The sequence below is a fragment of the Lepidochelys kempii genome, chromosome 6 (genome assembly GCF_965140265.1).
Source record: "Lepidochelys kempii isolate rLepKem1 chromosome 6, rLepKem1.hap2, whole genome shotgun sequence".
Lineage (NCBI taxonomy): Eukaryota > Metazoa > Chordata > Testudines > Cheloniidae > Lepidochelys > Lepidochelys kempii.
In genome coordinates this window covers 124,040,402-124,067,430 of record NC_133261.1, presented here as the reverse complement: position 1 = coordinate 124,067,430, position 27,029 = coordinate 124,040,402, and the positions used below count along the sequence as shown (strand labels likewise).

At 40.7% G+C, this 27,029-nt stretch overlaps 1 protein-coding gene across 8 annotated transcripts in view; it reads left to right on the top strand.

Moving 5' to 3' along the window:
- The window catches only part of TMEM260 (transmembrane protein 260), an 86,934-nt gene that overhangs the window by 13,053 nt on the left and 46,852 nt on the right, over nt 1–27,029 (top strand). For 4 of the 8 annotated variants that reach the window (XR_012159605.1, XR_012159604.1, XM_073350020.1 and 1 more), the window contains exons 4-11: nt 13,423–13,600; nt 16,557–16,670; nt 19,256–19,435; nt 22,840–22,880; nt 23,909–23,992; nt 24,462–24,579; nt 24,993–25,165; nt 25,989–26,160. Coding sequence is in view for 6 of the 8 variants with exons in the window: in XM_073350020.1 (XP_073206121.1) it covers nt 13,423–13,600; nt 16,557–16,670; nt 19,256–19,435; nt 22,840–22,880; nt 23,909–23,992; nt 24,462–24,579; nt 24,993–25,165; nt 25,989–26,160 (1,060 nt within the window). In the remaining 2 variants the exon portion in view is untranslated. Of the gene's footprint in view, nt 1–8,317; nt 8,532–10,083; nt 10,278–13,422; nt 13,601–16,556; nt 16,671–19,255; nt 19,436–22,839; nt 22,881–23,908; nt 23,993–24,461; nt 24,580–24,992; nt 25,166–25,988; nt 26,161–27,029 lie in introns of all 8 variants that reach the window. The other 4 variants (XM_073350025.1, XM_073350024.1, XM_073350023.1 and 1 more) reach the window with 4 other exon arrangements.

Here is a 27,029-nt window from a genome sequence, read left to right as displayed (position 1 = left end):
GAAATGTATTCCTTTATCCGGGTTATTCCTTTGTCAGGCATTTGTTTGAGATATTTCACGAGTTTATTCATTCACAGGTCAGAACAATTTATTTTCATGTTTAATGAGAGGCTTTTGAGTCTCTGAATAGTGGCATTCTTTCTTATTTAAGAGGACATTACAGTACATACAGGATTAGTGTTGAATGGTGTTCAGTACATTTATTCTTTAAACAGATTTATACTTCGACCAGGTAATTGTTCACATGGTGTTCTCTCTACTGACTGCTGGGATAGATATAAAGAACTCCTGTTTCTTTTTTACCACAGATTTTGTTTCTTAAAACAAAGGCCACTTGAAATGTGTTGATGTAAAAAGCTGTTTTCAGTAAGCAAGACTTTTACTGAATGAGCAGCTTACTCTTTAGAGCTACAATTACAAAATATCGTTTTTTTCTCTTTACATTTCTTAACATACTGCTTTTAAGGTCCATAAGGTGGCATTTAGAAAGAATTCTTTAGTTAGACTGTTGATAATAGAAGTCAATAATTCATTAATTTTTGCTTTGTGATACTGAAAAACTATATTATAATTTCAGTATGTAGAAAGAATGAATGATTCTTTTAAGTTAATATTTATTCATTTTACAAAAAAATCTTTTGTGTTTGCATAATATGATTTCCGAAGTGTAATTTTTTTGCATAGAAGATGCATTCTCTATTGTAGAGAGAAGTTCAATATTATGCATTTCATTGCTTTAGGTATATATTTTCTATGTATTCATTTCATAGTTGGGTATTTTAATTACCTATATTGACTAGCATATTTAGTGTGTAGTAGTCTTTAGAGAAGCAGTTATACTTGCAGTCACAGTGTTAGAGTAAAAGTCATTGTTTCAAAAGTGTCTCTTTTAAGTTTTGCAGCTTCATTCTGAAGTGATGTTGCACTATGTGAAGTTCATTTAAGCTATTAAAAAGAGAAAATCTGCATTAACTCTCATGTAAAACTGAGTAGCTGAGGGTTTTTTCAGCTAGTGCTTCAAAATATATGTCAAAAGTTAGAATAATGTGAGATTTTTCCAAAATAATTCATGCTGTAAGAAACTGTGATCATAAATAAAAATCTGAGACAAAGCGCCCTCCCTAAAAAAGTAACACTTTATTATGAAATCATCTTTGTAGTATGTAGATGGAACCTAATATATTAAACACTCTGAGGTTTATTGCACCATATTTTATGTTCTGGACTTGTGGTCTCTAGTTGGAGAAGAAGTCTTGCAAATCTTGTGAGTTGGAAAGTTAGCAAAGTTTGTGATATTTGTTGTGCTCTCTAAAGTGCACTGGTGGTTAATAGCAGGAGGCAGAAGCAAAAACTGTGTGAAAGTTATCTTGCAGTTTTGTTATCAGAATATGTTGCTTCTTTAAAACAAAAACAGAGCCGTAAGGCCATCAACTGTTGGGGAACCCCTCCCTCCGCCCCCTGGGTGCTTCACATATCAGTTTTGCTCCAGCAGGAATAGTCACTGGGGAGTTGAACGTTTTCGATGAAGTTGAAAGGAGACCTAAGTGTAAGAGAGAAGTGTACCCTTATTGCACGTCAAAGTTAACCCAAAAGCATAGAAACTAAGCAGCCATATACAGTAGAGAGATAAAGGTTCCTTTACTACATTGACCCTCAGTACACTGAGCTGATGAAATTATATTTTAGAGCATTTTACACATTTACATTTTGATTATGTTCATTTTCAGACAAATTGACTTATCAACGTTTCCATTACAGGTAGTATAGGGATCCGGGGCGACTTTAAATATTCCACAGCTATAATGCAGAAATTTAGTTTATTAATCTGGAGTAAGTCAGAAAGCCTAATTTTTTTCAATTGTTACATTCTTGACCACTGACGTATTCAGCAAAGAACAGAAAATTAAAATACAGTACCTTAGAGAATGAGGAATCTTCTGACTAAGGTATATTTGGATTTTCCAGATTAGAGATTATTTTAGATCATTGATATTGTAGCATAATATGAAGATCTTCACAATTTCCAAAGCAGCTATGCATAAGTAACAAGTAGTTACCGAGTTTTAATAGGGATAGTAGAATGGAAAGTACTCAAGTATTAATTTCCTTTTAGAAGACTATCTACCATGACCCCTGGCTAATTGATCATATATTTTTTTCTCATACTTGTTATAAAATTGCATTGAGTTCAGGCTGTTTAAGGACATTAACCGATTTGTTCATTTGCATTTTGTTATAAAGTAGGCACATTAGGCTCAAATAGCTGTGCTTCATTCTGAAGAAAAAAGCAGGGCAAAACTCCTTTTTTTTTTTTTTTTTAAAGACTCAAGAGTCTTTTCTGACAGCTAGTCAGAGTTAGAATTAGTTCAAGGAAATGTTAATAATGCACTGCCTAGCTTAATCCCTTTGATATCACCAGGTATCCTCCTGTTCATGGGTTAATTGCTTTAAAAGCGAAGGCAATATTCTGAGCGGTGGGCCGCTTCACCTTTTCACAGCTGTTACCATTGAGTGACAACTAAATCCCATGTGTAAGATGAGGAAGAGCTCAATCTCCAATTGGGAGAAAATTTATGTAAACCGCAATCCCTTCAGAATGTGCGGAAGTCATAGACTTTCTTGATTTACTCTGCTTTTCCCAGAAAGCTCTATTGTTCACTTTCCTAAGTCCCATCAACCCTTTGTAGCAGAATATCACAGCGGCAGCAGATAGCTTGAAATATATAAATGCTATCATAGCTCTGATTAATAGCAGTGCTTATGAGTCAAGTCTGATAACAGTGCAGCTCTCCACTCAATTTCAGATACTGCTAATGGAATCTGTCTTCTCCAATTGTAATATGAGAAGGCCTAATTTGCTATGGAGCTTGGAGCTGTCACCAGTAGGGGATTGTGGGGTCAGATGGGAGCTGCCAGGTTTTTGCCCTGCAGCTTGTATCTCTCACTTTGAATAGAGCAGCCCCCTGCCTGCCAGTTAGCTGATAGGCCGCCGTGGGGTTTATGCCACTTCATACAATAGGAAAGGGCTACATAGGCTGACTTTATAATTGTGAAGCGAGCTCATATTTCCACAGCTACTGTGCTGCATAATTTCTAATAAGTGGTTTTAACAAATGTCAGATTATGAAAAGTTTCTTCAATTACAAAAACTTATAAAACATTTAAATTGCTAAATCTGTTTCCTACAGAGTTTCTGCCATTGGAACCAGACACCACTTATTATGGTTGCAGTGATAAATGTACATTTTCTAAAGATTTTTTTAAAAATTTATTAATCAAATAATAGATCATAACTAATATGCCCTTGCTGTTTACAAAGACATAAAGAAAGCAATTCCCCTCTGAATTTTAGTGACTTGAAATACTGTTCTTATAACTTGTATAATAGAAAGCTATTAACGGTGAAATATTTTTCTTTATGAAGTTCAGCATATGTGCAGAGTATTGTACTGTTTTGGTTAATGCTGCTCATTAAGTTGCTTCAGTATAGTTTGTGTCAAGCCATTGATTTTAAGCATTCATCTGCCTTACTTCTTTGAAAGTTTATAGCTGTAATAAACAGGTATTTTTGTGTTAATAATTATATACTTCAAAGACTTTTTCTGAATTAAAGTCCTTGGGATATGAACAGTTTAGTGCAAACTAGTCCTTACCTGTAGGCCTGATCTGCAACCATTTACTACTGATTACAAAAGTCTGCGAGATCGGGCCCCTCAGGCCACAATCCTGTGATCAGATCCATGCAGGCAGATCATTCTGCCCCTGCAGAGTCCCAGTGACAATGCAATTGCAGGATCAGGGCCTATGGTAGTAGCGGTTTGTCTCGTCCTCTCTCTACGAATAGTACAATAAAGCCCATTGACATAACTAAAACTAATTTTCTGTTAAGATTTGCATAATAAAGGCTTGTCTTCCATGGTATGTAGACATACCTGCGTTAAAAACATTCATTTCAGGCTGAAAGTTCTTGTTGAATATTCATGTTGCAGTAGCAGCTAGAAGATACTTCCCACCTATCTAGGTCATGGGCATTCTACCATAACCACCCTACCCGTCAAATATTGTTAGATAGGGATGAGGGTTTGGTTGATAGGTTCCATTATGGAAAAGTTTGCAAACCCCTAATCTAGGAATTTATATTGCCCCTGTCACTTCAGCACACAAGTGTCTCCACCATAATATCTGACCCCCATTGTACAAACATCTCCAAAGACCTGCTCTCTGCCCTGACGACTTTAGATTCTAAGAAATTGGAATAAAATACTCTAGTCCCAGGGTGTCTTGTCTTTTTTATTACAAATGTTGAGCTTGGTCTGGCCATTTTTAAGTTGGAGTAGGACCAACCATTGAGTTTACCCAACTGTTTTCCATTATTGCAACTCAAAGCTATTAGCTGTGTATTTTACAACATTTTGCACGGAGTAGCCCAGCAGGCAAGCTAATCAGATTGTTTTGGAGAGGACAGGTTAACTGGCTTTAAGCACCAGTTAGTTACATGGACACAAGGAAGTTGGGGATGCTGTGTGTAAGACTCCTCTCTTATCACTCTTCATGTCATAAGCTATTGTCTCAAGTGGGGCAGTGCCTTTTGGGCATACGCTGTCCATTAGGGTTTGTGTGTCTGCTTTTAAAATAGCTGTACTTTTCCTTTTGGTGGCCAATAATGGAAATAACCTGAGTTGAGTGTTGTTTTGGGAACTGAATTTCCCTTGATTGGTGCACGGAAGGTGAAATCCTGACCCTGCTGACAAAACTCTCATTCACTGGGGCCAGGATTCCACCCGGAGTTCCTAGTGCTGTCAGTGGGTGTCTCTTGTGCATATTGAGGACATTAATCTGTCCCTTAGGTCCTACATTATGATTTACTCTCTGAGGCAGTGGCTGACGTTAATGTGTCACAGGTTGAAAACCACCATCACAGTATTTTTATTGGCAGTGTCAGCAGATGCTAAGGTTTGAATTCGTGTCGGGATTAAACTACCTGCTCATCTCTGGAGACGAGAAATGTTAGCGCAATGCTGAGAAACTTACAATGCCACCGCCCTTATTTTTACCTGTTCTAAATAGAGGAGTTCATTGTCCAGTCCCATCTATCTATCACCATTATACTAGTGCTGCCCGCAACAAAAATAACAAAAATGGTTGGGGGTCTGAGGTTCTTGGTTGAATACAAAGAAGTCCTTTCCACCCCTCCAGTGACCAGCAGCCTTACAAGATAAAGAAGTAGAGGGTATGTGGAGGGCAGTGAGGAAACTCTGTAAGAGTTGGTTCATCTGTTTTGCGATGTTAACCTTTGCTGCTAGCAGTGTGCTCTGCCAGCTTGAAGTGGTTCTTCCTTTGACCTTGCTGAATCAAGCATTGGATCAGGAAGGGGGGAAGGAATTCAGTACCATAGAGTCTCTTTTGGTGATCCTTTATATTGTTGACCTGGCTGAAAATTGTTCTGTGGGTTGGACAAGTTTAAGGGTATTTAATGTGGACAATCAAGAAAACAAAACAAAAACTAAAAACAACCATCACTACTGCCACAACACCCCCCACAAACCCCATTGAATAACAATAACAAATTCTGATGACAGATCACTCAGACTAAATTTTAATTTCTTATTTCTCTAATTTATGGTAATTATGTTTTTTTTTCAATGCTAAGTTATGTTATGGAAAACTTTTCATTTTAAAACCTGTGATTATAGTTAAAGTGACTACAAAAGTGTCATTGTGCTTCTCTTTCATTTGTGTTATTTATATGTCAAAAGATATTTTTTTCTGAGTGTCAGCCCTGAAGATTCAACCTGGAATGTGAAACTCAAGCTGTGTACTCTCTGCCTTTTACTTCTTCCTGAGCAATAGATTCTGCGGTCAGAACTTAAGTGGCAATTCAACTGAAGATACTCAAGGAAGAATGCTGTCGAATATAGTATTCCCTATAGTATCTGTTTTGGCTATTCAGTGCTAAGAGCTGTAGAAACTTGATTTTTTTCAGAAAGTAAATGTGGTTAGAAGATGCATGTAGCAGACACTCAAACAGAAGAGCTGGTTTTGTATAATCGCTATTATTGCGAAAAGAAAAGAATTTCTAAACTCGTATTTCACTTTTATTTGCTTTTAAAGTACTTATATTTTATTATTGAAATACATAACGTAGTTAAAATAAGCGTGAGCACTTTTGAGTTGCTTCCATTTTTACTAATCATTGGGAAAAGAATATAAACCTTTTTTTAGAAAGAAGCACTGAAGAGAAAGGTGGTGATTAAAAGAATGATGGTCCAAATATTTTAATTGAGGAGAGAAGCTCATTGTCTGCTGTTAATATATTCAGGCCTTGCATCTGTTAGAATTAGGGAACTTCCTCATGATACACTCCTCTAGACCTTTGGGTCATTAGCGACCAATGTCAGAAAGGAAGATGCTGCAGTTATGTGGTGGCAAAAGTTTTGGCTTTGAAGCCTTTAGGTTCCACTCTCTCTCCTTATTTCCCCAGCCCTTTCTGGTTCTATGGAGGTGAGTTGCAGGTGCATGCCCTTGCTCCTTTGTGGTTGAAAGGAAAAACGAAAGAGGTAAATAGGAGAGAAAAGGCTAATAAATCTAGGGAGGTGGGCAAGGAACATTTCTTATAGAGAGCCACTTAAACGCACATCTCCTGGGTCTGTCTGTTCTGTCTGTGCTACTTTGCATTCATTAGTCATAGAGTTTCAGCCCAGAAGGAACCATCAGATCATCTAGTTTGGCCTGCTGTATATCACAGGCCTCTAAACACCACCCAGCCACCCCTGTACCCAGACCAACAACCAGAATTAAACCAAGTGTTAGAGCCCTGAGGAGACTAAACTATTGTGTGCCACAAGGGGAGAACAGGAGGGACTGAGGTGCATCGATGGCAGGGAATTTGTCAAGTGTGATGCTCTAAACGTCTGTCTCCAGCAGTCTTGCTCTCCCAAGTCTGTCTCTAGCTGATTGGCTAGGGAGCTGTTCGGTGCTCATCCCTTTTGAAAATCAAGTCTTCATTGCCTCCCATAAAATCCCTATGGGGTTTGCTTCGGTATCACTTATTTCAAAGTATTACTGATACATTGGACACTAATGCTTAGTGACTCAGATGGGAATCCTTACCCTGGTCTTTGCTATCCTGTGTTTCTAACCACGTGTATACTGAGGCACGTTCTGAACTAAGAATCATATCCATCCTAGAAGCTGCTAAGCATGTTAAGGCTTGTTTCAGCTTTTGGAAAAATCAAATCTATTCTAAATGAGGAATCATGAACTTTAGAATAGAAAGTAAAAGCTGTTTTTGTTTTTATTGCAGTAAAAGCTAGGGACCCCAATCAAAGGTCAAGGCCCTATTGTGCTTGGTGCTGTTCAGATAAAGGGAAAAAAGGACAGTATCCTGCTCCACCCTTCACAATCTAGGATAAGCCTCTAACATTTGGGTTTAACAGCCACTGCCTAAGTCTTATTCCATAAAGTAGAATAAAGTTTTAGATTTTTTTGTCTACCTGGAAACGGGGAATTGTTTAATCTCATGTAGGTTTTAACACAGCATTGAAGTTTCTTCCAAGGAAGGACCTATTGCTTATAAAATGAGAATAAATTGGTAAATAAATATGATGGGAAATTTGTCTCAGTCTTTGTTTTACATTCAGAAGTGTATAGCACAGGGTTATCTTATGGCTTGAATTCTCAGAAAAGATTCTATAGTGGTTTAGAAGGCTATTTCTTTGGAGGGAGAAAGAAATGAGAATTTTAGAAAGATCCAGCCAAGAGTACGTAGAGACACTGTTTAGCAATGTTGCTGGATCAGAACCTCCTGCTCTTACAACTTTTTCAACCCCATTGGGTTGCGGGGAGGTTGGTTGAGGAGTAGGCGCTACCTTTGGTTTGTTTAATTTCTGTAATGTTCCCCCTTATCATTCCTCTTCCACTCTGACTGCCACATCACTTGAGTTTTTGGGGAGGAAAGCAAAATCAGGGAGTCCTCAGGGCCGAAACCTTTGCCAGGTGTTTCTGCCCATTGTCCATGTGATGACATCCAGTGAGTCAGTGCTTCCAGATGGGTCTATCAGAATTGCACAGTCAAAGTTCATAGAGAAGAGTTCAACTTTGTTTAGTACCATGTTTGTGTGTCTGTCAAAGGACTCCTGCAATTGTATTACATTATTGGTGGTAGAATACCTTAATGATTAATTACTGTGAGTACTAAGAGAATTGCATTTTATCTGTTAAGGATTTTAAATTGCTGTTTCACTGTAAAAAGTAATTATGTAAAATGGCACCTTTCTGTTGTTGTTGTTATCATTTATTGTATTTTGTATTATAATAGTGTCTAGAGGCTCCAAACAGGTCCCCATGGTGCTGGGTGCTCCTACATACATAGCAGCTGACTACTGAAGACCCTGATCATGCATAGATCTCACAGTAGGCAGACCCTCTTGCCCCTGTGTGGAACTCCATTGACATCAATAGAGCTCTGCAAGGCTGTACCCACATGGACCTCATTGCAGGACTGGGACCCAAATGGGCAAGACAGACAAAAGGTGTGAGAAAACTCCTTTTCTGCTGAACAGATCAGTTCTCTGTGTGTATCAGGTCATGTCTGCCTACTTCAGTGACAAAAATCAGTTTTTCTAGACTCTTTCTAGTGCATTATCAACGGGATCGTTTACAAAGCAACAGTCAGTTACACTTGTGCAAACCACTTGAAATCAGTGGAATTACACAGGTGTTACCTGGTGCATAGTCTAAAGAGAGTGCAGTTACCTAGGTGTCCCTGAAAGCAGAATTTGGCCTGCAGAACCTGAACTTGCCCAGGAAGGGAACTCATATTGAGTTTGCATGGATGGCAACTAGAAACAGAGCATACCTGATATGGAAACCCATAGTGCCATGTTTAAGGAGTTATTTTTCAGAGTCGGAACCTCACCTTAAAATTGCTTTCACTACTTTGGTGATTTAGGTAAGGGTGCAGTAGTTAGTCTTGTAGGTGTGATGGCATTTGCCCTAAAATACATATATATCTTCCCTTGAGATTCAACTATTGTGCACAGGGGACTTTTCTACATGTTCAGAATAGATATTTTCTTCCTAGTTTGTAAGAGACAAGTAAAAAAATAGTTACCACAGTGACTGGCCTGGGCACTGTTCCACAGAGGTACAGACCTGGGTATGTATATGAGAATTTTATAGAAAGACATAGCTGTCAGCATCAAATAAACAGTTCAGATAGCTTGTGCTGCACCTCCTGGTTACGTGAGATAGACTCAGCCAATCAAAGGACCCGAACAAACACCGTATGCAACAAATTGTATGGCCAGTTCCAACCAACCCATCTTGAAATCTACACTGAATTTTCTGTGGCCAGGAAGACAATAAGTAAATGTGTCCACATTCATCTACTTATTTTCTAGTTAGTATGGATTCACCTTTCTTTTTCTTCAAGAACATCTTTGAGCTGCGTGGGAACATATTTAGAAGTGTCTTGCACATAGGAAGTTCAGCAGCTACTATTGCTGTTTCCCATCACTAAAATGGTTATAGTGATACTGACCTTCCTTCATGAAGTGCTGTGAGATCTAGATAAAAAGTGCTATATCAGAGCTGAGCGTTATAATATTTTAAACCTGTAATTTTCAAAAGGGCCAGTGTTAAGCCTCCATCTCCACGGACTTTCACTGGGATTTGGGTGCCTGACTCCCTCAGGCTTCTGACAGTCTCAGCCTAATGTGATAAAAACGTTCCTGCATTGCAGAGGTGGTGAAATGCAGTTCCAAAATGCCTATGGAAGGAGCCAGGTTGAGCATGCATCCACTCTAAGGAGGCATGATTGCTATGCCCACATTCGTCAGTTGTGACAGGGTGACCTTGCACAATAGGGTCATGAATGGGTGAGTGCATTTAACTAGCCATCAGGGTTATTTCAGGACTTCGTGATTTCCATTCCCGTTAGCTTCTACAGCCCAGAAAGAGCCTCCTTACAGGCTCTGCATCTCTCTTCCCGAGGCATGTATAACCCTCCATAGTCACAATCTGAGTTTAGTTTAAAAAACCACTGTCAAGGTGGGATTTTAAAATCTTATTTTTATGTTTTAGATCAGAGATTCTCAACCAGGGCTGTGCGTACCCTAGGGGTACACAGAGATCTTCTGGGGGATACATCAACTCATCTGGATATTTGCCTAGTTTTACAACAGGATACATAAAAAGTACTAGCGAAGTCAGTACAAACTAACATTTCATACAGACAATGACTTATTTATATTGCTCTGTATATTACACACTGAAATGTAAGTGCAATATTTATATTCCCATTTATTTTATTATTATGTGGTCAAAATGAGAAAGTCCAGCAATTTTTCAGTAATAGTGTGCGGTGACGCTTGTATTTTTATGTCTGATTTTGTAGGCAAGTGGTTTCTAAGTCAGGTGAAACTTGGGGGTACACAGGACAAATCAGAAAGGGATACAGTAGTCTGGAAAGGTTCAGAGCCACTGTTTTAGAATATCCCCTTTGAAGCTTGATGCCCAAATCTGTAGTGCTGAGGTTGTAAGCATGGCCCATGACTGTGGCTCTGCCGTGCAGCTGTGATACTCACAATAAAAGTGTTACTAGGTTGGCCCTTAAATGATTTTGAGTATTAAACAAAAAAAGCCCTGCATTTGGCACTTACAGTAAATACTTTGCATGGATTAGGTAGCATGTAAAATCTTCAGGAGCGCAAATACTATCAGTGAAGTTTGATCTAATTGTCAGGAGCCCAGCACAATGCCAGCAGGATTATGCAAGCTTCAGCCAGTTGTGCCAGTGTTTCTCAGTCCTGGGGTGTAAAACAACCTGCTGCCATTCCTGTTCTCTGCCTCTCTCAGCAGCCATGCCAGGTTGCATGGTAATGTTGTGATGGGGATACTGGGTCAGATCAAATTCACATTCCCCTGTGAGCAAAGCAAGGATTTGAATTCAGTTTGCATCGTCCCTTTGAGCCAGCTCTCTCCCCTTCCCACTAAATGTTACCAGTTGTTCCGATTGCAAACATTTCAAGCCTGATCCACTGAAAGCAGCGGGAGAGCTCCTGTTGATTGCAATGGTTCAGGATCAAGGCCTTGTTGTACTATTCCTGCAAATCGAAATTATGGTAGTGTCTGATTTTATTTCCCTACCAATTTCAGGAATCAATTTACTGGATATGTTCATGGAAGTATCTTCTCTCAGGGAGGGGAGATCCCCCCTTCGGGAGCACATTTTATGATGAAATCTATTTTGGGACAAAATCTGGATTTTTTTCAAGTTTGTTTAACTGTGGAGTCTTGTGGTCTGGGAGAGAAGGGGGCAATTGTTAAATGAAACAAACAGATCTGGACTTTTCTGTGTTTCGATTTTGGATTCCATGCTGAAGAAAGGAGCTGTGAGGGCCCTTATTTATTTAAAACCCAATAAAAGAGTTACACAGTAAGTCAAAGCAACAACAGTGCTTCCCCTTCCCCCCCCTCCAACCAATCAGCAGTGAGTAGATGATAATACCAAGCTCTTACGGCACATTTTATCCATGGGGCTGAAAGCACTTTACACAGGAGGTGACTATTGTTATCCCCATTTTTCTGATGGGGAAACTGAGGCACAGGTGGGGTGGGGTGGGGTGATGTGACTTGCCCAAGGTCAGCCACCAAAACCAGTGGCAGAGTCAAGAATAGAGCCCAGGTCTCCTGCGTCCCTGTGCAGCGCTCTAGTCACTAGACCACACTGCCTCCCATCTTTTATTGGTCCACTGTGGCTTAAAGCTTCCACCCCAACTGTCTGAGCCTGCTCAAATCCTTTGGCTTTGCAGCGTTCGCTAAGGTTAATGGGTTTGGGCTGCTTCAGACCAGGGGAGGGAGAGCATCTCAGAGGAAAGAAGCCTGTGTAGAGAATGTTCTGCCAGCTGCTCCCTCTCTTTTATATCAGTGAGGGAATGGAGAGGGGGTGCCCCCCCACTCATCTCAATGTTACTATTTTAAAATAAATATTTAGGAAGCAAACATTGCGTCGATGTATTTTGCAGTCATTAACAAGCGAAACAATTGAGGTTGAATAACCAATGACTTGATTCAAGCCATGTCAGTATCAGAGGCTACAGTAGACCTTTAACAACAATGTACAGCTTGGTGAAATCTCTTTCTTTTGTTAACTTATCAAATGTTCCAAGTCCCCATCTTAAGGGACATGCAGAAAGTTTAAAAAACAAAATATAAGTGGGAGTGGCAGAGAGATGACAATCCCCCAAATAAACTAACAGCCGTCCTCTCTGACAGAATCCTGAGCAACGAGATGAGCATTACACTATGCTCTGAAAGGCAATAAACTCTGGCTTAGTCACACCAGCTCGGAAAGTGAATTTCTGGGACAAGAGTCTTCTCCTGAGAATGCCCTGCTGCCACCCCGTAAATCTTAGGGACTGTTAGCTTGAGTGCGTCACCCGACAACACTTTCATGATGACTCAGTGAGAGGCCAGGTCTCCCAGATAGCCAAATTCTGAATAGTTCAGGATTTTATAGATCAAATTAAATAACAAACTGGCCCAGAAATGGAGAGGAAGCCAGGGTACTTGTTGAAGAATTGACGGAATATGTTTCTTGGGGCTAAATACCATCTAATGGGCCTTCTGCAACAGCTGTAGCATCCACGTGGTCTCGGAATGTAGCTTCATGGGAAGTGCATGGAGTAATCCAGTCTGGAAGTCAGAAAGGCAGTGGTTACTGTCGTGGGATCTTGGTTTGACAGAAAAGGTTGCAAACGTCCAAATGCTGGGTGCTTCGTGTGTTTGTGTTTGCTTCCTCATTGCGATTCACACTTGTTTCCTCTCTTTCCTGGCCACACTCCCAGCTCCAAAATACACTTTTCCTTCTTAGCGCCCTCAGTGTTTCATTTCCCACCCCCGCCCTACGAAACTAAAAGCTCCCCCATAGGAAAGCGTTATAATACCCACTGTCATGAATATCTATAATCCATTTTTTATCCAGCGTCTTGATGAATTTAAGACTGCACTGTCGCTCAAAATTCTTTCAGCTAAGAGTATCTCGTTGAAAGCATGACTCTCTGGCTTGGTGTGCCATGATCCACTATGTCATCTCTCATCAAGGTTTCCAAACTGACTCGAATACTAGAAGTTACCCTCTGTGCTTGAAAGAACTATTGTGGGTGGCATGCTAGCCATTGGTCATTGAGGGAAGTGCATTCACTACCTTGCATAGTGTACAGTATGGTTAATAACTGGCCTTCCTAAGTGAAATCTTGTGCAAGGAAATTATTATAAGCGACATATTAACCATATAATGTTTTGGAAGGGTGTTGGATGCCAGTCATAATTTCTGCTGCTACAGTATGTTTAAAAAAAAAAGGACAATGAAGTAGGCTCTTTTTGTTGGAAAAGAAGATTTCATGTTATCTGTGTTTGCAGGCTTTCTGGCTCATATGCTGGAGGAATCCTTGCTGCGGGGGTGTTTTCATTTTCTCGTCTAACATGGCAGTGGTCCATCACAGCAGAGGTTTTTAGCTTAAACAATCTGTTTGTGGGGCTGCTGATGATGCTTACTGTACATTTTGAGGAGGCAGCCACTGCGAAGGAGAGATCAAAGGTAACCTGTTTGGATCAAAGTGAATATTGATTTTAAATGTATTTGTTGTGTGTGTGAGCTTGTTTGTTTTTAATAATTTTGGTTGGTTTAAAAATTAAGGGCCAGATCTTCAAAAGTGCTAAGCGTTTATTGTTCTGAATGGGAGGACTGGGTGCTGAGCACTTCTGAGACTCTGGCCACACTAGGTAGGTGCCAAGCTCCTAAAAATACGGCCGCTTACTAAGGGTCTAAGTTGGCATCATTGAGTGCTGTTCAGGAGGTGGGGTGGAAAATTATGATGAAAGAAAAAAATGGCTTTCATTGAAATTTTCTGCAGAAAAGTGCAACTTTTTGTCAAAACGCTGAAAAGTTTTTGGTTTTCAGGCTCTTATTTTTCAGTTAAAAGACTGTATTTTGGATGGAGACCAGAAACTAACCACAAAAATCCTTGTTTAGTTGAAAACCCAAAGTTCTATTGAAAGTCTGGATGGGAAATTTTGATCAGCCCTAGAGCTTTGAAAATCTCGCCCATAAATTTCACATTACATACTTCATAAAAATGGCACATTCAAGCAATTTTTAAAAATGGATAATGTTTCTCTCCACTCTCCCTAAGCATGGGGACATCATATCTATTCTTCTTTTATAAGCTCTCTTTTTATGACCACTGTAAATTCTCTGAATACAATATTTTTTTAATAAAAGTAGCCCAGAATTTTTGAAGTTCAGACTAATTCTGTGCTGCTGTAATGGTATGGTCTTCAAACCATACCTGTTCTCTGGTTCGCAACAGATGAGGGCTTTTTTATTTGGCATTAAACATCACAAAGAGCAATTGTTTTATTGGTTACTACCATTTCTGGATCGCTGACTGCTAAATTCCTCAATGATGTCATTTGACATTTTCAGAGCTGCCAAACGCAGTGGTTCTCAAACTTTTTTTCCCTGCGGACCACTTGAAAATTGCTGAGGGTCTCAGCGGACCACTTAATGATCTTTCCAAATGTTGTTTGTACCGTTAGCTAACTATTGTAAAGTGCTTTGGATAAAAATGCAAAATAAAAAAAGTTAATAATAATGAACGTTTTTTGTTCTACGAATAAAAGCACACAACTCCTATTTTAATATCAGTAGTTTCTTACCTTTCTAATGCAATGGATGTGCCCTTTCAAAAGTGACTAATGGTTTTGGTGGCCTCAACTTTTTGGGTATCCTACTATGTACACTGGAAAGGGGGTTAGTATTTAGAAGGCAGGTGCTCAGCACTTCCTGGGACTCAGGCCCACCCATTTGACACCTCTAGCTCATCACCCAAAATCACTAGTGACTTCTGAAAAATGTGGTCTGGGTGTCCAAACCTGTTAAGCAGGTTTGAAAATGTCAGATGTATTAGTATTGCAATGATGAAAAAAAATCCTTTGTTAATGGTGGAAATCATATTCAAAGGAAAATGCTAGACTATTGACAGAAACTCACATCCGTGCTGATATTATTTCATCACTCAGTGAAAGCAAACATTCGCCTTGCGCATCTCTTCCATTTTAATGGACTATCAAAGAAAGCCATGCCATGGTTCCATTTTCAATGTTAAAAGTGCCTGAGTAGCAAGAGACGACAGCGCCTGACCCGTCAGAGGAGTGCGGAAGGGCAGATGATATAGGGCAGATCCTCATCTGGTAAATTGTTGTAGCGTCATTAACTTCAGTGAATCTCTGACGGTTTTCACCAGCTGAGGATGCACCCCACTGAATAGAAGTAGGCTGGTGGTAGGCATATATTGCAGACAAAACGTAAGACAAAAAGACCAAAGGTGATAAGTAGACAGTGAATTCAAATAACGGGAATGTTTGTGGTTCATGGGGCAAAGATTAAAGGTGGTGACCCAATGCTCATATGAGGCTGCTGCTGAAACTCTCAAGTGTTTTGCCATTGATTTTAGTGGGGCATGTTTGGGGGCATGCAGAACACGTGATGTTCTGGCATGGGAGAAGGTCTTCTATCAGCAGGAGCTTGGGGTAGCCACGTAACAAAGTCGTGTAGTCGTAAGCAACCCCACTAAAATCTTGGGTCTAAGCTGTATGTGTTGGATGTGCTATTTTTTTTTATAGAAAAACTATTTTAGAAATGTTTTAATGCATTTTATTGGTACTGTCTTGAATTCTCTTAGCTCATGAAGCAAAGGTGCTTAAATTTAAACTCTGATGCCAGCTGTGCACGCCTGAGAGGGAGAGAAAAAAATCATCACCAATAAATCTTTAAAACCACTGAAACAACCTAAAGTAGTTTCTCTGTCTGTAGTAAAATCATGATTTTAGAATCTGATTGCTGGGGAATATTCAGTACTATGAGCGATCTCCCTTTTCCAGCAGTGTAAAGTTCTCTTTCTAGCCCTCATGGGTTGTGAGATATTGGACCCCACACCTGTCACGAGTGCAGGACTGAATATTATTTATGCTGCGCCTCAGACCAATGTAATTTTAGGGGAAACTGCATGTTTGGGGGAAAGAAGGCAGGTTGTTAGAAGCTGCTGAGAGATTGGGGATGGTAGAAGCACTCCCAGTAGACAGTGGGTAGGTAAGGTGATCAGAGGTCCATGATACATGCAGTTAACCACATGGATCTGCAGCTTATCACTCTGGCTCTGCAATTTATCATATAGATATTACCATCATGTACATGGTATGACATAAATACTACCACCACATATCTGCGTATGCTGTCTACCTATAAAGATATCAAGATATAACCATTGTAAAAAAACAGAGTCTGAAATAGTTCTTATAGATTTCCAGTAAAATAATTAGCTTACCTCTATCTAGACATATGTGATATTTTCTTTGTAAATATTTATTGAACATTACACACAAGGTAGCTGCCTTTCCATTGTAAGAATACCCCGCATAGCATTGATGCAGTTTCACTGTGTGTATAAATTGCAGATTTTTCAGAATAATTGTAAGTACTTTCTTCCTTTCAGATATCGAAAGTTGGTGCCTTTTGCTGTGGGCTTAGTTTGTGCAATCAGCACACCATAGTGCTTTATGTGTTGTGCATTGTACTATGGGTTCTGTTCCAACTTTTCAAAGGGAAGGTAGGTAACTTGTCTATTGCTGAGTTGAATATTAAAGAGTGTCGTTTTTCTAGTATACTCAAAGGGTAGATGGTAATTCTTCCGACACTGATTTTATATTGAAGTATGTGTGTATGGATGGCAACAGTTCATGATTAGCCTAAGCTAGTCAATCATGATCCACTGACAACGTAAAGTCACAATCCATCTGGCTGGCATCCCAGCCGAGGATTATGTCTTTGAAGGATTTTGAAGCTGTCAGTCACATGAGCATTCTCAGAGCCGTCCATTTCTATTGTAAACTCTTTGGGACAGGGACCCTGTCTTCTGACCATCTACAATGTAGCTAGAGCATTGTTAGTACTGTGATGAGCAGAGTGGTGGAAGTTCCGAGTGTGTGGAATTATGAGCATATTCTGTGTGTAAAATGACCTTCCTCAGACAGAAGAGTAGATAAAATTGATGGTGACTGTACTCCCTTGAGATCAGAGAAGTGTAGGAGCAGTCTGGCCCTCACAACTCAGAGCTCCTGGTGGCTGACGGTGGCATGGAAATCCTTTTAACCCACAGGACTAGTCTCCATGTACTGACTTTCTCCTGGTATTCACATCTCAGTATTGCACAACCTCTCTGCACACATATGGCATGGCTGGAGTAGACAGCACAGCAGTAAAATGGCTCCAGTCATTCCTCTCCAAAAGAACTCAACTTCAACATCTATCTGAAACTGGTTGGAGAGGGGGATGAGATGCCATAGGCTCTGCTGTGAACAATACATCAGCAACACCATACTGCATATCTCATTTTCCACAAATGCAAACAGCACCATCTCAAGGATGCCACAAGGTCTGCAAAAGATCAGCTTTCAGATGAAAAGCATCTGGCTCAAACTCAACCTGGGCAAGACCAAAGTGATGCTTGTCTTAAAAAGTAGTTGAAACACTGTCCTCTCTTTCCGTCAAAGTCCCCTGTTTGCCAAAGTTGTATAAAATCTCACGATTCTGTTAGACTCATGGTTAAGTATCGCTAATCAGGTAACATCAGTGGTGTTTTCCCACCTCCGGCTTGCTAGGAAACTTTGCACATTCCTCCTTGGTCAGGATCCAGCCAGAGATCAAACATTTCTCACTTCCAAACTGGATTGCTATAAATCATTGCCTCTGCCTGGATATGGATGGAATGCAGATGCTTCAGTTTGCACAAAATGTGGTGACCCACTTCAATAAAAATAATAATGACCAGCTCCTACATAGTGCTTTTCGTCAGTAGGTCTCAAAGCACAATAAGAGGCAGATGTTGTGAGCACATCACTGCTGTGGCTTCAATCCTTCCACTGGCTCCCAGTTTGCTTCCATTGCCAGTTGAAGATCTTGATCCTGACCTTCAAAGCTGTCAACTGGTCAGGTCCTGACTGCATCAGTATCCATGACCCAATAAAACGGCTGTTCTTCTCTGGGACAAGGCAGCGTACTGAGCCCAGGGTGAAATGTATGGGAGCTGGGGATAAGATGTTCTGGCTCCATGGGGCTCATTTTCTAGAGGAATGATACAGAACCTGACTATATTCAGCACGATTTGTGAAGCCCTTTTTGCCAAAATGTTTCCACCATAACTGGCATGATGACCATTTAATTTTATAATCAACATAATTCCCTAAGCAAAGCCTTTTTTTAAACCAGAGGTGGGTGAAGAATAGAAAGCTCCATGAATTCCAGTAGGGAGCTTGCCATGCAGATTCAATGTACCTCGGAAATGCTTTAGATATCCTGGTGTTCCGGGCGACAGAAAACCCTATAATTGACAAGTTATTTGATATAGTAAAATGTCTTCCGAGATTGCTCCACCTCAGTCTTAAGGAACTTTAGCCACCAACTTTTAAACTACATTTCAGTATGTGGAAGGTTGTTTTAAACACTGTCTCTCCCAAATAAACTCAAATATGAAAGGAAGTATTTTTGTTTGACTAAAATGTAATGAATGACCCCCCCCCCCAAAAAAAAGCAGTGTGAAATATTCAAGAGTGGGATTTTCAGAAGTGCTTAAAGAAATTAGGAGCAGCAGTCCATTTGAAAGTCTTGCATGCCTAACTCCCTTAGGCGTTTTCAAAATCCCACCCCTGAAGTTGAGTGACCCAGTTTAGCCGGTGTGATCATGATAAAGTAAATGGCAGAACGGACTCCTGATGATGATGTAAGCGGTTACATGGGAACAGCTTTTTTTTTTTTTTTTGCCAGATGGAATACCAGCCAACTCTTAATCACTGGAAAGTGGGTTATCTGAGCCTTGCAGTGCTTCAGCCATCTATGCATGTCATGACATGATTTAAATGTAAAAGATGCAATGCATATGATACTCATGAGTCCTAGCTAATATTATTTGCTTCACTTAAATTTCACCCTGCCATGCAAAGGAGATCAGTTTGATGCAGTTTCCTAGTAATCCACAAAATTGTAAGGTTTAACATAGCATTTTGTAGGGACTTACTATAAATTGAGAGATCAACTCTGTGTAAATATATTTGATGTTTTTCTTTATCTGTTCTTGAAGTTCCAGTGTGATTAAACTAAAATAAACATTGTTGTGCAATATGACACATTTTGGTGCAGGAATTGTCCTTTGGCCATTTGATGAAGTTGGGCTTATGCTTCTTGGCTGGTTTGCTGCCTTATCTCTATCTGCCTGCCTCGTCCTACCTAAATCAAGCACGTTGGACCTGGGGAGACCAGACGACTTTTCAAGGATTTTTGACCCACTTTCTCAGGGAAGAATATGGGACATTCAGTCTGGTAAATAGGGTCATTTTCTAAAAGAGAAAAGTCTTCTTGAAGTTATGCAACAGCAAAGCCTTTGCATTCATTTAGGTCAGTGTCCTGTAGGAGAATTGACGTAAAATGTTAACCTTCTAGCACTTTATTCCTGAGCTTGTTTCTTGGGATCGCTAAGGTGGCTTGGAGAGTAGAAAAATAATTTAATCTACCTTCATGCTATTCGGGATACAGTTATTTATTGGAAAATGTACAAGTACATTCAGTTGCAGTCCTGTTACCAGTGTGTATTGGCATGAAGAATAAACAATAGTTAAGAAAGGTTAAAAAGTAAATTTTAAATGACCCTGTCTTAAGTCAAATTACACAGCTTCAGTTGTGTTGGTTTTTAATTGTAAAACTTGGGGGAAATTTCAGCTGTTTAAAAAGTGTCACAAGCAGTTTTCATTCATTCATTTTATTTATAAAAGAATGTACTTCTAATGTATTTCTTAGTATAAATGTTACATAAAATGAAAGGAGTTTTTTGGTTCTTGACCTCTCCCCCAGTCTGAAACATTTTGACTGTGCCCCTCTTCCTGCAAATACAGGAGTTAGTTCATACTTGTCCATGGAGCTTTGGGGCTTGGCCAGGCCCCTTCCATCCTTGCATCAGGTTCTCTGCCTCTGGCAGCAAGAAGAGAGTGGTTGGTTATCATCCCTGCATTCATGCCTCCTTCACAAAAGTAAATAGAGAAGAGTGGGAAACTAATGTCTCATTTGGCAAACTCCATAGGGTCCCAGAACCCAAAGATTCTGTGTAGAAAAGTCCAATGTGCACAGTAGCTTCATCACAGCTTTTTGGTACAAGCTCCATCCTTGCTATAAAGAATACCACTACAACCTTACCGAAGGACAGCGTAGGTGCAGTGTTTCTGGCAAAGGCTGTAATGCTTGACGAATGTAGTTTATTCACCAGAGATCTTGCAGGTAGGAAGATAGAAGCTACCTTCAGAAGGGACTTGGAGGCTTCTTCAGCTTTCCCTCAGATCTACTCTGTCAACAACCATCTTCTGAAAATCAGGCCCCTTTAAGCCATCTCAAGTTGGACACCCAGGAATTGAGCCCCGGTCAACTTACCCCATGGCCTGCTCCTACACCACGGGTTACCTGCATCTGGCAGCTTAGCCTAGCCAAGATAGAATCCTCACCCAGGGTGATACATACTCTGGAAGCCTCCTTCAGGCCTCCCACCCCTTCATAGATGGCAAGAGACTGAACAAGATCCTCTTATTTATGTCAAGTTAGGAATAGCTGCCTTCATCCAGCAGGCCACAACAGTCAAGAACAAGGATATCAGAAAATTCTTGGATGTATCTATGTTTCCGAGAAGGGAACAGTACAACAGGCTGATGAATAAAACTATAATAGTTGTCTAGATTCTGAAACAAACCACAAGTGGGACATCTGTAACTTACTACTTGATACAGCAAGTACCAAATGGGAAGCCTGGTGTAAAACTGAACACAATGATGTGTTTTAAAAAAAAATAAAACACACATTCCACAAAAAAAAGGAAAAAAAAAACCCCCAAAACAGTGTTCCAGCTCTTCTGGGTTTCTTATGTTTCTCACATGATGGCCTAGTTTTGAACTTAAGACCCTCCCACATCTCAGCTCTGCACAATATCAAAACCGCTGGCACATCCAAGTGTCTGGTAGTCACCTGCTTGTTCAAGGCTACTGAAGGATAACGTGTATCCAGCCAAAAAGTCAGGCTTATTTTCCTGACCTGGGGCCAGACCACAGTGTTATGAGTTCTAGATAACACTCCTTTTGAGCTGATAGCATCCTTTTTCCTGTGGTTTCTCTCCGTAAAGATGTGCTCGCTCGTCATAATCATGTTGACAAAAAGATTCTCTAGAACCTCTGCTCTTGGAAAGCATGATCCTTGCTTGATTCCATGATTCCGCAAGGGGTGAGGTCATTCTTCGGGCTCCAGTGTAATTTTTTTTACCAAGATAAACTCTTTCTTCCATAGCTCACAGGAAAGCTTTCTTCCTTCATTTATCCCAAAGTCTCAACACTCAAACGAAAAAGCCTGGTAGATGAAAAAGGAGCTGCTACCATTTATCTAAGTAGAACTAGCCACTTCAGGAGAATGTCATCTTCATTAATTTTTTTTTTCCGTTTCAGTGTATGGGTCTGAAAACATGTAAATCCTCCATAGCTGGGTGGATCAAGTGCTGAATCAATACATATTCAGCTGCATAGAAATTAGTTCTAGAAAGAGATTTAACCCATTCAGCACATTTCCACTGCATCACCCGGAGCAGGAAGGCCATCATCCCCCGCAGAGAAAACCAACAAAGCTACCATGCACTCAACCACTAACACCTTTTATAAAACACTAGAGGCTTGATGTCCAGTCTTCAGCAGCAGCATCCTCCAGCAGGAAATCGTTCCAAGCAGAGATGCCAAAATAAATACTGCTAATTGTAGGGAAGAGGAGAATCTTTTTCCTGTCCTATTTATTTCTTCTTCTGTTAGCTTTTCCTCACTGCTCATGACATCCTGAATATCTCATATTAGGAGGGTGGGGATTGGGGTCTAGAATGGAAAGTCTGTTAGGTGGTTATTTCCTTTTTGGGACTGTTCTCTCCCCGACTACGTACGTAGGCGAGGTAGTTTCTGTTGGTACATCTGCAATAGCCTCTTCTCAGGTCCATGTATGTAGTTAATACAATTGAATAAAGTGCTTTTGTGAAGAGTTTACTCTTCTCTGCTGCTAAGAATCCCGGACTTCTGTGCAGCTTTGTACGGGGTGGCAGGAGGGAAGAAGGGGCATGGCCAAGCCCTCAGCACAGTGGACAAACACAAGCTGCTGCCAGTATTCAGGAAGAGAAGTGCAGCCCAAATATCTCAAATTGGGGGAGGTGTAAGTCCCAGAAAATAGATAATTTAGTAACAAATTTCCCATTTGAGCTGATATTTTTACTGTCTGTGAATGGCTTCTGTGTATTTTAAGACACGGGACAACACCCACGTACGACACAGACTGTCAGGACAGTCACAAAGCAGACCTAGGATGCAGTTAAGATTCTGCTAAGGTGTATAATATGTTTCTGAAAGGGTGGAAGAAACAGTAATGTTGTAGTATTTGAAATGAAGAAAGTTCTTATTGCATGCATGAAATACAGTACAATTTATAACTGGATGTCAAAAGGAATGTAAACTGCTGGAAGATTATATCACAGCAAAACTTCCACTAGAGTTTTGTCTTCAAAAATATAAGATCATCACTATTATTTGTATTATGGTCATGCCCAGAGGCTCCAGTTGGGGCCCCATTGTACTAAGCACTCTGCACCTACACAGTGAAAACACAGGCAGCATTGCAAACAGTGCACAGTCTAAGCATATGTTTTTTCTAACTTTTGTGTCTAGGCCAAATCAGAGACAGGATCCACTATGAGAGAGATGTTGCTGTGAGTAAAAACTTTAACGCACCCCGAAGTTGTGGGGTCATCCCTGTTCCCTCAATTATTCTTTGTAATAATTATTCCTTTCCTAAAGTGCTGAGTTTATGGACTTCATAGCTTGGGCAGGGGATGTCTAGAAAGCATGTGGCCATGTTGGCATGTGTGTCTAGGCCCAGCTTTGGCCCTGGGATGATGCACATGACAGCTGTTGACATTAATTCTCTATTAAATAAAAATACCAAAGGAAGAGGGTGGATGCCTACTCAGTGGGACGCTGGTATTTTTTCCTGCTGCCGAGCAGACGTGGTATATGCTGTGTAAGTCAGAAAGTGCTGTTCCGGAGCAGGAAGGGCTAAATTCCGTTTGCTTCACGCAGTCCAAGTATCTAGACTGGGTGCTGGAGTGCCCTGCAAAGGGAGTAATTTTACCACCAGCCTCTGCAATGGCAGGAGAGCTATTTCTCTGGCAGCTACTTCAGCTTGAGGGCTCCAGTAACCTGTGGTTGCTGCACCCACCCATCCCAGGTAAGAAGAGCTCATCGCTACAATGCGCAAATCACGGTTCCGCCACTCACCAGTCGCCGTCATCAAGAGCAGGGCAGCTAGTTGAGAGCTAGAGCAGGCTTAGCCCAGAGTAGCTTTGGTGTCAGCCAGCCATAAGGAACTGAGCTTTGTTCTGATTTGCCTTCCTCTGTAGTGAGGAGATGGTGGTGTGAGAGGTTAAAGGCACTCTTCTGCATTTTTGAGACGCACCCAGACAAATGGATGGGCACTGCGCTGTATAATGAAATGAATCAGAGAAAGGCAGGAAACGACAGTGTTTCTCCTTTTCTCTCTGTCCCCCGATGGTGGGATGCGTCAACTGAAATGATGTTCGTTCCACTTTTTGAAATACAAAACATCTTGGTTGCAATTTCATACAGCTGTATCACAGCGCAACAGGAATCCATGACACTGTGCTTATGCTGTATTGTCACCGATATTTTGTGCCAACTGTGATTTGGGGGGATGAAATAACCATTGATTTCTCCATAGTTCGCAGGTAACACACATGAAAACAGAACTTTCCTTTACTGTCCCAGCCCTTGCGATTGTGGCATGGCTACGTACAGGAATGCAGTAAGTCAGAGTGAATATGCTCTATTCTGTCTTTGGTTATCAGCTGAATGATAGTTTAGAGTAACATTTTTCAGCACTGTGCCAGTACCGACCATTTTTAATTACAGTGCCCACTTTCAGAGAATCTGCTGCTGCTGTGCCTTAATTAGACAAACTTTACTTGTTGCTGATGACCTAGTGATTCTTCTAAATTAAACTTAGTGTTTAATGTGTAGCTCTGGAATCCTTCCATTGGTGGTGCACTTTGAAAAGAGAGAACTTTTATCTTTAGTAATAAAAGAGAATCATAGGACTGGAAGGGATCTCGAGAGGTCATCTAGTCCAGTCCCCTGCACTCATGGCAGGACTGAGTTTATCTAGAGGCCAATTCATTGTCTTAAATATACATATATTGCTTTTTCAAGATAAGTATTACTTTTCTGTTCTCCTTTTAATCATTTTCAGTGGAATGCTATGTTGTTTCTTTTAGGGCTAAGCAGGAGAAGTCTTCAATGATATGCCTATTTACTGGAATGCTCTGCATTTATTCGTTATTCTTTGCTTGGAGGGCAAATTTGGATATTACAAAACCACTTTTTATGGGCGTGGTAAGTTTTGTGTTATATTAATTTTATAAAGAGGCACCTATCATGTTCAGTGGGCTACCCTTATCTATCTTTATTTCATCAGAGGGTGCAGGTCTAGACAGTGCCACATAAAACTTAGTAAGAAATACAAATAAGTAGTGTACTTTCTTATAAAATGTGTGAAATATGAAGAGGTGGTTGTCTAGAAATGTATGTTTGAAGCGAGGTGACCTGTATTTAAATAAAAAGTCCCTGTTTCTTGTTCCTCTTCCTTAATCTCTGTCTGCCCTTTATCTGTGAGCACCTCCAAGCAGAGACTATCCTGTCTGGGAACTTGGAAAGTGCTGAGCCCACTGTGAGCTCTGCCACATACAAATAAATAATAACGACATGCCTGTCAGCTGGGTCCAATCTCGCTGTGTTTTGAGCCATAGGTGGAACGATTTTGGATGCAGAGCAATGCAGTGGTTGCTGTTCTAGCGGGACTAGGACTGGCCTCTCTTGTCTCCGTCGGAAATACAGTGCTTGAGAACAACCGTGTGCTGCAGTGCGTGGAGTGGCTTTCCGCCGCTGCTCTTGTTACTAGTCAAATTTATGCCAATTACAGGTAACAAATACCCCAGAAATACTTCTTGACGGGACCTCGTGGCCCTGTTACTGCATGCATCTCGGATTTGTAGTGGCCCTAACCATACTGCTCAATTCTCAAATGCTTATCAAACTTTAAAAGGCCAATTTTTGGCAATGGGGTGGAGGAATTGGGGTGATTCCTTGGATGGGCTCAGAGGGCGTACAAAGGCAGTAAAAGGCCTGGGGGCTGTTTTCTTTGCTGGCTTTGGGGAAGGAAGGTCGCAGGTCAAAGGCCACATCCAGAGATGGGTTTGGAGACAGTGCTGTCCAGGGCCTTTTTGGCAGTGTCTTGAAGACCTTCTGACATGCAAGTGCTGTTTTGCCTCCTACTCATCCTAGAGAAGCACCATTCTGTCCTGCAGGCCCTCTCCCCAGCACCCAAGTCCCTCCAACCACCTCCTCAGCTGGTGTAAATCTGCCCCTCTCCAGCTGACTTTATATTCCCATGCTGAGATTCTCAATACACTGAGGTATTTTTTAAAGCGAGAAAAATGGTTTTTAATTGACACTATCAGACATTTCATTGTACTGGCACTTGCAGCTAAAACTAATAAACGCTGGTATGGGTTATATGGTTATGTGACCTTGAGCAAGTCACTTCAACTTTTGTGTCTCATTTTCCCCATCTGTAAAATGGGGATTGTGATAGTCATAAAAGGCTTTGAGATCTATGGGTGAAAAATACTATTGAATAGCTATCCGGTATCATTTATATTTCTGACTGCCCATCAAATAAAATTGTTTAAAGCCCCCGTCAATGTCTATTCTAAGATGTTTATATTTTGATCTCTTCTGTTAAGCATTTGTGACCAAAGCCGCAATTACGTTGTCGATAAATTTGCAAGGAACCTTTTGTCCTCCATGCCACCTGATGCAATAATCTTGCTCAGAGGAGACCTACCAGGGAATTCTCTTCGTTACCTTCATTATTGTGAGGGAATGAGGCCTGATGTCACATTAGTGGATCAGGAGGTAGGTAAATACATAGGAGGCAATCCAAAACTTTGTCATAGAAAACAAATGCAGGTTCAGCTTTTCACTTTTTCCTTATGTTTCATTTTTCTGATTTATAACGTTGTTTTATAAATAGTCTCCTGCCGTTCAGGGTCTAGTTGAAGTTTCCAAGTTCTGAGACTTGAAGCGACTGGGCTTGACTCAGAAAACGTGTTCAAACCATGAGGGCCCATTTTCTCTGTTGCAAGGTTGTGCCTCCAGCACTCCTCCAGAGTGGCACGAAGTTTCGCTTGAACTTTATCGCTCGTGCTTTTGGCTTAGAGTGGAGCATGTATGCCAACAAGAGGGTACCACAATAGCCAGTGGGTGTGAGGAAGAAGTGAAGAAGAATATGGCACATCTGTAAATGTAAAAGAAAAGTGTTTTTTCACCTGTCAATATGGAGATACCGGTATCAGTGTGTGTGTTTATGCAATGGCCCATGAGGTTTCCACATGGTTAGCCATGTGACTTTAATTTAATTAAAAAGATACATTTTCTCAAGGTAACAAGCTGTCCAGTGTGAGGTTTCCCCTTGGGACTAGCTGCAAGTAACTTTCAAACATTGATCAGGGCTTGCACAGTTTGTAGAGGAATGACAGAAAGGACCCCAAAGAAAGTAGCCACAATCCACGACCATGGGTCACTTACTTTTGTGACAAGAGTTTGGGGCTATTCTGATGAGGCAGGTGAAGTGCTCAATGAGATGTTCTCAAATGCAGATTCTTGAGAGCAGCCATGGCAATTGGCCCTCTCACAGAGGGGTTCTGACCCAGCACCCGCAATGGAGCTCTGCCATTGAATGGGAAGCTTCATCGTTTATTGCAAAAGATTGCTTCCTCCTTTCC